The sequence below is a fragment of the Solea senegalensis genome, linkage group LG15 (genome assembly GCF_019176455.1).
Source record: "Solea senegalensis isolate Sse05_10M linkage group LG15, IFAPA_SoseM_1, whole genome shotgun sequence".
Taxonomy (NCBI): domain Eukaryota; kingdom Metazoa; phylum Chordata; class Actinopteri; order Pleuronectiformes; family Soleidae; genus Solea; species Solea senegalensis.
The window spans coordinates 8,220,562-8,234,825 of NC_058035.1; the positions used below are offsets into that span (position 1 = coordinate 8,220,562).

A 14,264-nucleotide genomic window follows, 5' to 3' on the forward strand; every position below is an offset into this window, starting at 1 on the left:
CAAAACTCAGGTATGTCCAGCTCTACACTTTTGAAGAAAGAGACATAAAATTAAACCATTGCTTTCCATACAACCTATAACGGTGCACAGTATATTGAATGGATGAGCAGGAAGTGGAGATTTACCTTGCCCGAATGGAGCAGTGTCGGCCATAGATTCCCACTGTCTGCATTGCGTCCGCACTCGACAGACTCCTGACTGTGGAGGGCAGCTCAAGTACGCCAACCGGTTCCTTTTCTGTTTTGAGGACAGGGCTGTATTGATCAGTGACCAGAAGGGGTGGGCTGTGGTGTGAGACCTGTGCTTACTCAAGCAAAAGAAAAGTAAAGTCCAGTCATCAATAATCACATCCACACCTCTCATTGACAGTATCAGGTAGGAGAGGCTCAGGTTTGTTTTGCACCTCTCAACTTCACAGCTCAGCCAAAGCCAAATCCCTCCTCACTTAGTCAGACACACTTTTAATAATGTGGACACCTTATCTGTGTGACACAGTTAATACATATTAAAGCAGTATATAAAAGGACCGCTGATTTGTTCAAGTCATTCACTGCCATCCAGCTCACTGTCTTCCACTTCAGCAGACCTGTAATAGAGATTTAATTGGTGCCTAAATCAGTGTGACTGCCCTTCTCTTTAAATATGGACCTGAGATGAAGTGAGACACACTGTAAGGGATGATCCAAGGTCTTGTTTTCATAAAAAGTGGATATTATCAAGCATTTGTCCACCTAATAGCATTAACACTGGCTCTATTTCATTCAATGTCTTAGTGAGTGATGACAGTCAACCAGCCTTCACAGTGGTCATAGCCCTAAGTGGAGTGTAACCATAATTATTGCTATTTTAATAACACTTACGTACATACTTACGTACATTTCCTGCTATGGGACGTGTCAATATGTCAGCCATGTCTAAAGTGAGTGAAGTTTTCTCGCAGTGGAATTGTTCGTATAATTTTATATGCCGATAATGGGACTGCTGAGGTCATTTAATCTTTTTTTTTGCCCACTTATGTCACTGCAGATGAAGATATACAAGATGTACATTTGCTTTACTTTTTTTCTTATAAAAATATAATAAATAAATGTAAAAAAACCAAACCTATATTTGTAATATTGTATATTTGTGTTTAATATTTTAAAAATCCAGTTTCTGCCTAAACTGATATCGGGCCGATAACAAAGTGCATCCCGAATTGTAACTCTGATGACCCTTATAAATCATATTTTAAAGTGTGTACATAACTATGGTATTTTTCATCCTAATAAGAACACCAACAATTAAAAAAAAAAGATTAATAATTCACTTCCCTTTTAGCTATTTTCCCTCATAGACATGCGAGAGAGAGATAGGGCGCAATTCAGTGCTTCGTCAGCACACTTGATACGAACCTTGAGCCACTTTCTCTGTCATTTCCATTATTTCTCCTGCTCTGCTGTGTCTGCTTGCATACAGTTATTATTTTTTTTTTTAAGTGTTGCGAATCCTCTCTGTTCTCGCCATCAATATTTAATGCGGCTGCGAGCCTGGAAACAGTGTGACAAACGTCTCCTGATTGGCGAAGAGAAGTGAAAGTCTGAACCAGTGGAAAAAGAGTCACATTTTTCCATATTTTATTTCTCAACCCTCTCTGTGTTTGATCAGCATCTTCCTGACAGTTATTGTCCAGGGAGCCACGAGAATTCCTCTGCTCTGTTCCTGACGAAATTGCTCATTTGTTGAAATGTTATTTCAGCCAAAAGGACATTTATAACCTTTATGGAGTCGGCACCCTGTTGTCACAGAGGTCTGTGTGATTTCTTTAGGGTATATTTGTTATTCAGCTGCCATTATTAGTAAGGTTGACACACAGCTGGAGAATAAGCAGCAGAATCTCTGAGGACGAGACGACCCGCTGATGCTTTTATGTGTCAACATTGTGAACCAGTTAGCTGCCCGTGCAGACAAATCGCTTTAAATGGGAAAAGATGAGATTGGCGGCTTAACTGCCCTCATTTGCATTTTTAGATGTTCCCTTTTTTGAATTTTGACATGACAAATAAAATATACGATTTAAGTTCTGGAGCCTGGCTAACACACATTTTGTGAAACTATTAATATTAACAGAGGCTTCTGGAAAACTTCAGAGGTGCTCCAGCATAATGGCAACAAATAATAAGTCCATAAACTGCAGGGTTCAAACGAAAGACATCACTTTTCTTTTTACACCGCATACCACACCATGCAGCTCTTATTTTATCTGCCCTATTAAATCATTGTCCCCTCTGCCCTCTTTCCTTTATATATAATTCTCCCATCAATTTGGTGCACTTCTACTGTCCTAAATATCTGATTATCATATCATTTGTTGTCCAATTTGCCAAAAAGGAATGTGAGGTCATTTGTCACATTTGTTGCAGCGGGGGGAAAAGAAAACACAGAGCTTCTCCAAGTCCTCAAGGTTGCCTGACAGTCACTGCTTCCATTGAATATTTATAACCAATTATTTTCAGGTTTGCGGGTGCGGAGACTCAGTGAGAGCTAAGAATCAGGGTTTGTTCGGATTATTGTAGAAGCACTGTAAAGATTGAATACCTGGCATTTCAGCTAAATTTGTCAGCATGGACTCCGTAATTTGATTTTGCTGTTTGCCATTTGTTGTTTCGCCACAACATTTCCTCGGACTTGCTCAGATTAAAAAAACAAACACATTCATGTTGGTTTTCCCTCTTATGATGTCTGAACTCTGGCAGACAATGGCATTTTTATGGATGCATGGATCCCTCAAAACATCACATAAGGCAGAAATAATTGCAAGAGAAGGACAGTCAATGATTGCAGCATCCACCTGTCCCTTTGTGTATATTTATTTGTAATTTACTTGAATACACCACTTTTCCTTTTAAGCAAATCTACATGATCATGCAGAAATATAGTAATAAACAGTCCCTCGCACAAGCACAGCGCAGCCATTGTGTTTGCAGTAGCAAATGAGAGCAGTGGCAGAGTCAGCAGTGGGAGCTGTTGGTGCTTGAGGCCTTCTGCATTTCCACACAGTCCCAGTGTGTACTTGTACATCAGGATATAAATAGAGTTGCTCTACCATCAGAAAGCTTGTGCTATAGGGGAGATGCCAGTCGTCGCCTCAGTCCAGTCCAACCCACACGGTGTCCTGCCTCCATGACCCCCAACGCCCTCAGACTGCGAGTGTACGAGGGGCCACGGTTGCAACAACAGACTTGTTTCTAAACCTGAGTGATGACACACCACAAGTGCACACAACAAATGCATTATTTGCAACCCTAATGCAATATGTATTCCTTCAAAAATTGTTTCGGATTCAGCGACGGAGATAAAAAACAAAACAAAAAAACGTTTTGCAGGATTTAGGCAGTCGTCTGTATTCTTTTATCCTCACAGCTCACGCTCAGGTAGTTTCCCCCCACCATGTATATGAATGATGCAAGAAGATCAAATGGTAATATTAATGACACGAGGCGGCTGTGTGTAGAGCAGTCTTTGAGGGAAAGTCCTGTTCTGCCCCGATACACTCCTGACAGACAGTGTGGTTACATCTCCTGACAACTGCGCTGCATGCGCCAGTTTGTGTGTGGGGACAAATTAAAAGCAAACGAAGGAAAAACAGTGGGGAGTTAGAGAATGTGATGCCCTAAAGTAGTTGAAGTTAAGCTGCAGAGAGGGGAGCCAAAGGTGGGAGGTATTTTGTCTCTCTGGAGTCTGAAAACGCAATCTAATTTCTCTGACAGAATATGCAGCATTTTAATCAGTAATGTTAATTATTTTTATTGTTCTTTTATTTCTTTTTATTTGTTTTTGGTTAAAATTTGGTTTGTATAGAAACAAGAAAAGGTATCATAAATTATGATCATGTTTAGATTTGTTTCAATCACACATTGTAAATGTTACTGCCATTTGCTGCTAATTCTGAATGCAGATTTACTTTATCAGTCTTGCTGACACTCATGCATTTATGCCCAAGCACTGTGTGCATACGGATGATTCTGTTCTCACTATGCACACCTAATAAATACTTGCCCAGGATCTGCTTTCTCCTCATTTTTATTCAGGAAGTACAACTTAATAACAATGACTTTGGCTCTGTGGATTTGCAGTAAGAGGCATCTGTGAGGTCATTTCAGTAAGAAATTCAGTACTTTTTTTTTGTTAGAATTTGTTAAACGAGATGCCTATACTCCAAAAACACCCAGTTAACCTTTTTCTCCTTAGAGAAATGTATGCTGCTCATACAGTAGAACATTTATTTTACACTATGGGATACTATGGTTTTTTTTTCATTATGTCTTGCTGTTTCTTTGTTAAATATTACACAATGGCCCTGAGCAAATTTGAAAAATCTTGGTCTTATTCTTTACATGCTCTCACAATGAAAATGCTGTTGAATACATGTGCATGGAATTGTATATCGTATATATATTGTTCATCAGGATATGGCCTAAAAATATCCAGATATTATTTATAAGCCATATTGTCTAGCCTTAGTTTAGATTTCTATTGTGATATATATCGATAACCATCCATCTTCCTGATGTAAAAAAGTATATCGTGATTTAGATTTTTTCCCGTATCACTCAGCCCTCCCCTGAATATAATTACACTGCATATATCTGTTTTCCAAGTCACTTGGAAGTGTTTGTGTACAAAAGTCTAGCAACTACCCACAACCCATACCCTTGCTTACACTCATTCGAAGTGTATTCTTATAATGAATGTGTTATTCGTGTAATTGAGCTACTGATCTGAACTGGTTTGGGGAAATAATTCACAGAAACACCAAATGAGGTCATAACAAACCAACTGTTTATTTGAGATACACCAACATTTTACACTTCATGGATTCATTTAAGTTGAAATGAATTTTTCAAGAAAACCTTGGTGCTCCCCGGCAATCCTGTACAACACAATGTGCTATAACACGACAAATACTGAACTGTGCACAAATGTACCACAACTTGTGAAGTATTTCTGAATGCTAATATTCCACTGTCCACAAAACAGGTCGGTTTTGTCAGCATGAATAAATAATGTCAGCATAAATCCATTTGTTATCCTTGACACAATGTTTACTCCCTGAACAGAACAAGAAGTGCTTTACCTGCAGATTTCATGTTCAAGACAAAGACAAAAAAAAAAAAAAGGCTGGGGGGTTTAAGAGTTGACATTGACTTACACAGTATGGTATTTACAGAACTGTTAAATATTTGAGAAAGCACGTGTTTTTCCTCACATTCTCCTCCTGACAGTATAAACAGTATCGCTGCTTCACAGTTTGCAGAAAGGCCCAGAATGGTGTCAAAAAAAAAATCAACAACATTCCCACTGAAAAATACAGTATTAAAGATGAGCCACTACACACTTTCAAATCGACTTGTTTCTCTTCAACTAACAGAGCAGCAAGTTAGCAATTCAGCAAATAGCAAAGGAAAAAAAACCCACATCATTACATTTAAAACTTTATAAAACACTACAAATGCGTGCTAAGAAATGAGGTCAGAGACACTGATGGAACAAACACCACGTGTATGTATGTCAATATGGTTAAAGGCATGAGATCAGTACCTCTGTCAAAACATCTAACCTTGTGTAATCTTTCATAATATGCATATTCAATATTTAGTATAAGTCAGACTATGGAAAGTCATCCATTAGCAATGAGACTAAAAACTGATCGTTTCAGGTTCCCTCTGATGTGCCAAAGTTGGCATAAAAATCCCTTTCATGAATCTATACGAAAATTTTGTAAACCTTCCTCGTCGTGCCTTCTCTAAAAATATACATTTTGGAGATTTAAGTGATGCAAATACAGTAAAATAGTTTCTCTTCAAGTTTTAAACAATAACCAGGCCTTCCACTGCAGAAGGGGCACAATCTTTCTCATTTAAAAAATCTCTGCAAGCAAGTCCCTTTTTCTTTTAGAGAAATCCCAAACAGTCATTTATTTTTCTGTACTACTTCCTGGTTCCAGTACATGTGCAAAGTTAACCGAGCTCTCCTTATCGACAGCAAAATTCAATTAGCCAACCAGTGCTCTATGATTCCATTTTTTTCTTTTTTTTAAAGTCAGCCTAACCTCCTTTCCCTTTTTCCACACAATGCAGCACATGTTCACCCTTTTAGGCAGATCAATAAATGATAGTGCCAATCGTTACACACACAAAATTGAAATAGCTCCGCAACATGTGGAGAAAAATACACATTTCTGCAGACAAAAACAATGAAATGTGACAAAATGGAGTGCAACCGGAGTCGTTAACACCTCTGTATAAATGAGCCAAAAATGCTACACAACAGTTGTTGTTTTTAGATTCAAGCTGAACAGAATATAATTGAGCATTTCGCAGTTGACCCAGCAAAAACACTGATCAGCATGGTACAGTATGCGTTTTCCTGTCAATGTTTAAAATAATAAATAATAAAACTCTTGCCTTAATGACAATTCATTGTTTAAAACATGTTAAAGTTGTGCATTAATTTGAGGTTCCACGTACCTTAAAAGTTAACATTACTGTACTACTGTGTGACAGACTACAAACAACTGTCCTACATTTCACCTAGATTTAAAAGACCAATTACTTTCTAAAACTGTTGCTAAATATGCAATAAATGATACAGCTCATAAAAGCTTAGCTCCTGTGAGTCATAAAACGGCATCATCTCAGACTACTGTTAAATATCATTGTTCTCCTTGATTAATGCAAATAATTTCATCTCTGATGCAAAGCGCTATATGTTAAATGTCATAGAGGGGATTCTTTTGCTTAATCTTAATAGTCTGACCTAGTTTCACAACTAAAATTAGCAGGAGTGAGCTATGACTTGTGTTCTAGCTACTGTATGTATAGACTTGTGACAAAATCCTCTCCTAATTTCATGTTTGTACCTTCTTCATTAGACGGCTGCTCAGTCGTTTACTGGATCATGGGGTCATCGTGAGGAGAGGCCAGAGGGGTCACCCTGACAAATGGCTGGAATTTGTCTTCCATGTGGCCTGCAGGTGTTTCGGGCACAGTGGTGAAGGACAGGTGGTCGTTCTCCAGAATGACCATGCGGTCCTGCGGCTTCTCTTTCTTTAGGTAGAACATCTTCCGCAGCTGCTTCAGCTGCTGCAGCTCGCAGAAGGTCTCCAGCACCACGAGCATGACTATCAGCCCCAGGATCAGATAGACTGGTGAGACAAACACACAGACATTGATTGATTTTAATATTCCCCTAGGTTTTTATAGTGTTTACAAGCATGCTTTCAACACAGAGCTTCCCACCCTGGAAACTGTCTACAACGTTTGCTGTGCCAAAGGAATTTCAAACACCCTGGTTATCTGTTTGTACAGAACAATAAAAGCTCTCTCAAATAGAGGGGGAATATAATGACATATATTGACAATTTAGTTCTTATCTTATTTAGTTTTTTTAGACTTGACACAATTTGATCTGTTTTATAGTAGAATTCCTTACAAGTCATTCTTACAAAAGCCAGAGATTTTCATTTCTTTACTTTGGTCCCAAGCCTGTTGTTTATCTGTACTGTCACAAGGGGGCAGTGTCTAGCTAACCATATTAACAGAGAACGTATGTTATGTGCAGACAGACAGTTGCAGACATGGCTGAAATCCCACTAAATCCAAGGTGTGTTTTCACCACCTTTTAAACCACTTCTTACAGAAAAACAAACAAAAAAAAAATTTGTTTAACAGAACTAGTGGAGGTATGCTGAGTATTGGCGCTTGAGGCAATGGTTTATAATATCAACATTCTTTTACTTAGGAAAACACAGTGGCTGAATTAAGAGGGCAGGGTAGACTGTGTGACAACAGAACAGGGCAACACCCTGCATGCAAATCACTGAAGCAATGACTGCTTCTCACCAAAGGCAAACAAAACATTAATGCAAATGGTCCAAACTGTTCAATAACACATTTCTGTTATTACAGAAAATGGTGACGTCACTGGCAGTATGGACAAGTATTTAGCTTGTTTGTTTGTTTGTTTGTTTGTTTGTTTAAAGAGAAGAATGTACAAATGAGTCTTAATGTCATTTGCAGGAAACACAGCCATGTCTCCTCACACTGCGCCTACTGAATGACGTGTTTGTGACTGGTGCGTAGTGCCACACTCCCCCACACCACACATACGTACAGTTGATGGTTCACTGGATTAGTGTTCAACATTTTCCAGTCTCCCAAGACTATGTGGGTTTGAACTGAATGTGTCTGATTAGATTGAATAATTCCTTTTTCTCTTTCTCTTTTTTAATTCAAGTCACTTGAAGCCCTGCTGCTAAGAAAAGCTGTGTAAATCACCCAGGAAACGTAATCAATGCCTTGATGCTCTGCTTTAGACCATGTCCTGATGTGTATGTATTAGTGTGTTGTGTCATTTTATAAGCATGGTTTGATATAGCTTTTAACATACAGGAAAACAATGTTTTCAATATTATGCTATGCTCTGAACTCTCAACAAGTCACTTGTCATCACTTTGAGAATCATAAATTATGAAAGCACATTTTAGGCTGGTGGTTTATTTTGTAAGTTTTGTAACAGGACTTTTTTCACAGCAAACATTTTTGATACGTTTTAGCAGGAAAAGCACAGGTAACACAGGCAAGCACAGTGTTAGCAGTGAGCCAGCAAACACCCTGAAACAGTGAGGCAGCTAATAGGATTACAGTCATTGTTAATTTGATTCCTGTCACCTGTGGTTTTCCTACTACAACCTGTCAAAATGAATGGCTCAATGGAGTCCATTTAAACTGGTTTTACAATCAGATAGATTGCAAATAAATATGCAATAATTGGTGTCTAAGTGTTAAATCATATCTTAACCTTGGTTTCACATAATGGGTTACCCATCTGCTTATGTCACAACTGGATAGGTCAAAGTTCACAATCATAGAACCGACAGCAGGTAATATTCTCACATCAGCAAATCATTAACTCCCTCAACTCAACAAACAGGCACTAATTGAGGGACCATTACATGATGTTGCAACGGTGTGGACAACTTTATTGGCTTTCATTGTTCTAAGAGTTTAATCAGGAAGTGGGAGCTGTTGTTTCTGTACAGTAAGATCCTCTTTGCTATAGGAAGCATCGGAGTATATGCTGGTACTCACATCTACCACCAACTTATTGCAGAGCTACAATCAAAAACAATGAACCAGTGATGGAAAAATATGCTGCTATAAAAGGCACTCATAACCAGTTGAGCAGTTCCATTAAGAGAATAATGGGGGGAAATCGTTAATATTCTATTTGTCCAATATTTAATTTCAATACTGTGAATCCATTGTGTAATTTCTATTATTTTAGTCGGGATAATCATGAAATGAATTTCTCATAAGCATACCACACCTACAAGGAACCATCAGCACTCACCAGTGATGCCCACTTTGTAAAGCTCCCTGAACCTCTGATTAACAGCCTCTCCAGGTACATAGTCTCCCAGGCCAATGGTGCTCAGGGAAATGAAGCAGAAGTAGAAGGACTCCAGGAAGTTCCAATTCTCCTCCAGAATGGAGAAGATGGCAGCGGGGATGAGGAAAAAGCACGACATGGCCAACAAGGCGAGCAGAGTGGCGTGAACGATGGCCACCAGTGGCTTGGACAGGCCCCAGTGTGTGTGGATGTACATGACAGGCCTCCGTGTGCTGAACACCATGATCCTCTGCACCACAGCGGTGAGGAAGAGGAGGGTGAAGGGGATGCCAATCACTGAGTAGATGATGCAGAAGGCCTTGCCACCATCTGACAGAGGAGCCGTGTGACCATATCCTGCACAGAGACAAAGACAAACCTCTGATTATTACACACAAACAAACATAATGAAATGTCTGTACACAGCCTTTCATCTATGTGTTAATGGATGACATAATTCACCAATAATTACTCAAAATGCATCTTTATGGGGTTTTTTTAGTGTGTGCATGAGTCTACACATCATCTCCTTCACCAGGTTCTGGGACTAATGTTGTTTCTGGGTTTTTTATTTGTCCAGGGTAAACAAACATTGTCATGACATGAACTACACAGAGTACTTAAACACACTAGCAAACAATAAACTATGTACAGGTTTAATTACAGGGAGTTGAATGCAGATAAAGGATGATTACAAGGATAATTCTTGGTGCTATGTATTACTTACGAGAGGGAAGTATTTGTCTACAAGTCTAGCATGTTCTCATGAGGCGGACCTAATGGCTTTTTTCCACTATATAGTACCACCTCTCCGCCTCTACATGGTGTGGTTGGTTTCCATTACAATATTGTACTTCCTTATCGTGGGTGGGGTCATCACTTCGTCACACACAAACTATTAACTAGTGACTTGTAAAGCAGTTGTTTTCCATGTACTGAATCATTAGAATCAGTTAATTAAAAAGATGTGTTCAGTACTTCCTGTTTGACACAGTCACTGAATACAGCGGCAGGGTTTGTGATGCGGCTCGCCACTCGCGATTGCAGGCTTTCAGCAGTGCTGTCACTGAATAGACCAGACTCCTCTGTTAAATGATTAGACTTTAGACATTTCCTTACTACTTGTTGGAGATTAACCCACATTTTAAGGATTGTTAAGTCTTTTAAACTGAACTACAGTTCAGCATTGTTCGGTTTGATTCTTGTGCCGCTTCCTGTGATGACACGCTGACCAATCATTGCACGGCAGTCTGACAACGTCACGCATAGTGTCGGCTCAGCTCGCTTGGAACCTGGCCTGAACAGGCACTAAAAAAAGTACTATGTACCAGGTACTATCGCTAATGGAAAAGTAGAATAACCGTGCAGATGCGAGTAGAGTCGCGCTAGTAGAAACACGCCATGAGTGTCAGAAATACCATGACACAGTCACAGAACCATGCAAATGATTGCTATAGATCCCAAAGAACTCACTTTCAGCTTCTACATCAATGCTACATCCGAGTGTCTGCACACTGGTCCCTGCCCCTTTTTTTCTGTCTAGTATGTGGTAAGTGCCCTGTCTGTTGTAACTGCTGAGTAGTAAAGATGTTATCCAGCAATTATGGTTAGTGGAAGGGAAATTAGTACAGCCCATAAAAACAGCTACATGAAGGTGTAGCTCCTGAATGTCGAGCAATGTATATGTAATACACATGTCTGTCTGTTTGCTTATGTCTCGCATATTGGATTAAGGTCGATTTACCTATTTTGTTTTTCTGCAATATACTGTGTGTTATTGGAGGGCGCTTCCTGTTCAGTAAAGACTGCCGAGAGCAAAATGGGGTTCCGCGCGTGAACATACACGCAAGATACAAAAACAGTCTACCCAAATAACTAAAGCCTGTAAGCACAAACATATCAAAGGTGTGTTAATCTGTTTTAATCCTCTGCTGTGCGGTTTGTAAGAAGCTGAAGATGAAATGCAATTTTTGTTTTGTTTTATTGTCCTTCGTTTCGAGTCTTTTTGTAAAATGAATATAGAAGGACATGGGCATAGGTTGTCTATGTCTGATGAATGCAGTGAGGATTGACACCAGCAGTCCTGTGACCCTTATGTGGAGGACAGAGCGGTAGATGATGGATGGCTTGAGTTTATGCCTTCCAACTATTCAGGAGTGCACCCCGGTTTTGAATAGATGTATATATCTTGTTTCGCTAGATCTGCAGCTGCACATGTCACTGTTATATTTTCTAGTGTCTTGTAAGCCCATGAAAACACAGCACATTTTGGTGCACGACAATGTGGCAAAATAAAATTATTAACTAACGTACTCCTATGACAGCTTTACAATATATGAGAAGAAGTTGTCAAAGTTATAATGGAAATACAAACGCATAAAAGGTCAAGATGCCCTACATTTGCTTCAGTCTGCATAACACACAGTGTAAGGATTGTTGTCTGGCGGTGCACAAGACAATCCAGACTCTTTTCATGTGTCGTTCCACGCTGGTGGAATGACCTACCGAGCGCTACCAGAACAGGGGTGACCCTGTCTATCTTCAAGAAGCTCTTGAAAACCCAGCTCTTCCAAGAGCATCTTCTGTCCTAACACTTACCTACCCCCTCCCCTGCACTTGGATCCAGCTCTGCACTCTCACCCTCTATCAGTCCATTGTTCCTATTTAGTGGAGTTCTTTTTATGACTACTTCTATGTAGCTTATTCCTCTTTTGTAAGTCGCTTTTAGTCTATTGCTTGTTGGTTTTATTCAGTAGGTTGCATGTTTCTGTAGAGATGGTGGCTCTAAAATTCACATGTAGAGGTTGACCTTCAATATACAAGTTATTCTATAGCTGATGCCAATTTTTTTAAAAATATGGGCATATGGGATATATATGATGCTAGAATTTTGGGTGGCCAATAATTCGACATGTTTTCTTTTTCCCTTTAACATGATAAAACCTTGATTTAATAAGCTCTATTAAATATCTTCAAGGTGAGCGGCTAGTGTAGCTAAACTGACACTGATGTCATTCCACATTGTAACGGGAGTTTGTAAACTACTCAAACTCCCACACCAAAGTCCATAGAGAAAATCAGCGCTTTTAGTTTTGGGGGTGTCAGGATCTACATGTATAATTCAAGTATTGGACTGTAGTCAAGACAATACGAGAAAAATGTGATGAGATTTATAGTAAAATGTACTGTATGGTATTTATGTTATGGTTTATTGTTTTGTGTCCGAGAAGTGTTTATTGTTGTTGCTCTTGTTTATTACACTTTTCCTACAGTGTGAGCTTTGGTTGAAGAGGCACATAATTACATTTTGGTACATGTACAACAATGCACAATATATTGTTAACATGTCTTTCAATCAGGTGATTGATTTGGTGAAAATATCTAATGGTGATTTTTCTGACAATCATATAGATTTGATTGGGGTACATATTTTATATTCAAGTATATGTTTAATATTTACAATTTAAACTAATTATTACATGACACACCATTTAAAGAAGGGTGAGAAATTGCAAATGTAAATTACTTCCGACGTGTGAATTGAAAAACAAAACTGGAACAACTGTTACAAGAGCTCTGACAGTTATTAAACACAGTTTGCAATTATAATAGACTCTTAGAACACAGTTACGTAGTTATTTCATTCATTTAAGTAATTATTTTGCAATATGCTGCATTACTGCCTCCCTCGTTTTGCTTTCTTCTTCATTTCCGATTAGCAGGTAGACCGATTAATCTGTATCCCCATCATTTACGACGTTGTAATGATAAAAACATGGCTGAATGTACATTAAATATTAAACACCTGCAGCATCACACAACTCTCTTACCCGTGGTGGACAACACCGTGCTCGCGAAAAACATCGCCGACGTAAAGTCCCAGTTCCAGTTAGCCGAGGCGTTGTTGAGGATGGATACCCCATAGTTGCTAGCATCCAGCGCTTTCTTCAGAAACCACTCCAGACGCTCCTCGGTGAGACAGTTGTTCTCCTGCAGGAACTGCTTCTTCACGGCCCGCAGCTCTTGCCGCAGCTGGTCCTCATAAGGCAGCTCGACCGAGGAAAAGACAACGGCGCCGAACACGAGATAGAGCAGGTACCCCAAGACGAGGGACACGAAATAACATGTTGATTTGTGGCTCTTTATCAGACGCACACATGAATTACTGGCGAGAGACTGGAGCATTTTCAGGAGGTTTATCTCCCCCCCCGTGTCACCTCACGAGCTGAGACGAATGTGGCGGCAAAGGCAGCACTTCACTTCACCGCCTCAGGTTTTGTTTTACAGATACAGCCTTGACAAAAGGGGATGTTGTTGAAACAAAGCTCCGACGTTGACGTCTCTCTTTCCCTTTCAGCGCAACCTGCTGTACCACCTGAGGCTTTCAGGTGCAGTCGGAAATGTTATGGAAAGAGGAAGTCGGTAATGAAACTGCTTTAAAACCACAAAGAGGAAGAAGAACTGCCAGGATCCAGAAATGATGATTATTTGATCTTTATTCTTCTCTATTGTAGGTCGATCTCTACATTATGTGACTTTATATCAGACACAAGTTGTACTTCAATCTTACATGCATATAGCAATTAAGAGCCTCGTCTTTTTCTTCTTAATTCAAACTAAATAATAATTTTTGCATCGGACATTTTTTATAGAGCAGTCCTAGTAGAGGCATACCTATACCTAGAGGCATATAACAAAATAAATCTCACCACATTGTTTTAGCTTTTGTTGTTTTTAAAGTGCTTGGTAAATAAATAAATAAATACATGTTGTATTTGCCATTATGTCCACCTCTGTTATACGTTCGTTTTCCCGGTGTGGGATCAATAAAG

At 39.3% G+C, this 14,264-nt stretch overlaps 1 protein-coding gene across 1 annotated transcript; it reads right to left on the minus strand.

Moving 5' to 3' along the window:
* Positions 1-4,799: 4,799 nt before the first annotated feature.
* kcnk1b (potassium channel, subfamily K, member 1b) lies at positions 4,800-13,648 on the minus strand. Its single transcript, XM_044046404.1, has 3 exons — positions 13,263-13,648; positions 9,394-9,789; positions 4,800-7,186 (listed from the first exon to the last, which is right to left on the minus strand). Exons 1-3 carry the CDS (start codon positions 13,615-13,617, stop codon positions 6,930-6,932), a joined length of 1,008 nt encoding a protein of 335 aa, XP_043902339.1. The 5' UTR covers positions 13,618-13,648; the 3' UTR covers positions 4,800-6,929.
* Positions 13,649-14,264: the final 616 nt, after the last annotated feature.

What these genes read in the sequence shown, in the direction of transcription:
- kcnk1b (XM_044046404.1), bottom strand. Translation starts at nt 13,617, where the DNA reads ATGCTCCAGTCTCTCGCCAGTAATTCATGTGTGCGTCTGATAAAGAGC. An exon ending in CACGGTGTTGTCCACCACGG is followed by an intron (nt 9,790 to 13,262) that starts GTAAGAGAGTTG and finishes GTCTCTGTGCAG; the next exon opens with GATATGGTCACACGGCTCCT. An exon ending in TTACAAAGTGGGCATCACTG is followed by an intron (nt 7,187 to 9,393) that starts GTGAGTGCTGAT and finishes TTGTCTCACCAG; the next exon opens with TCTATCTGATCCTGGGGCTG.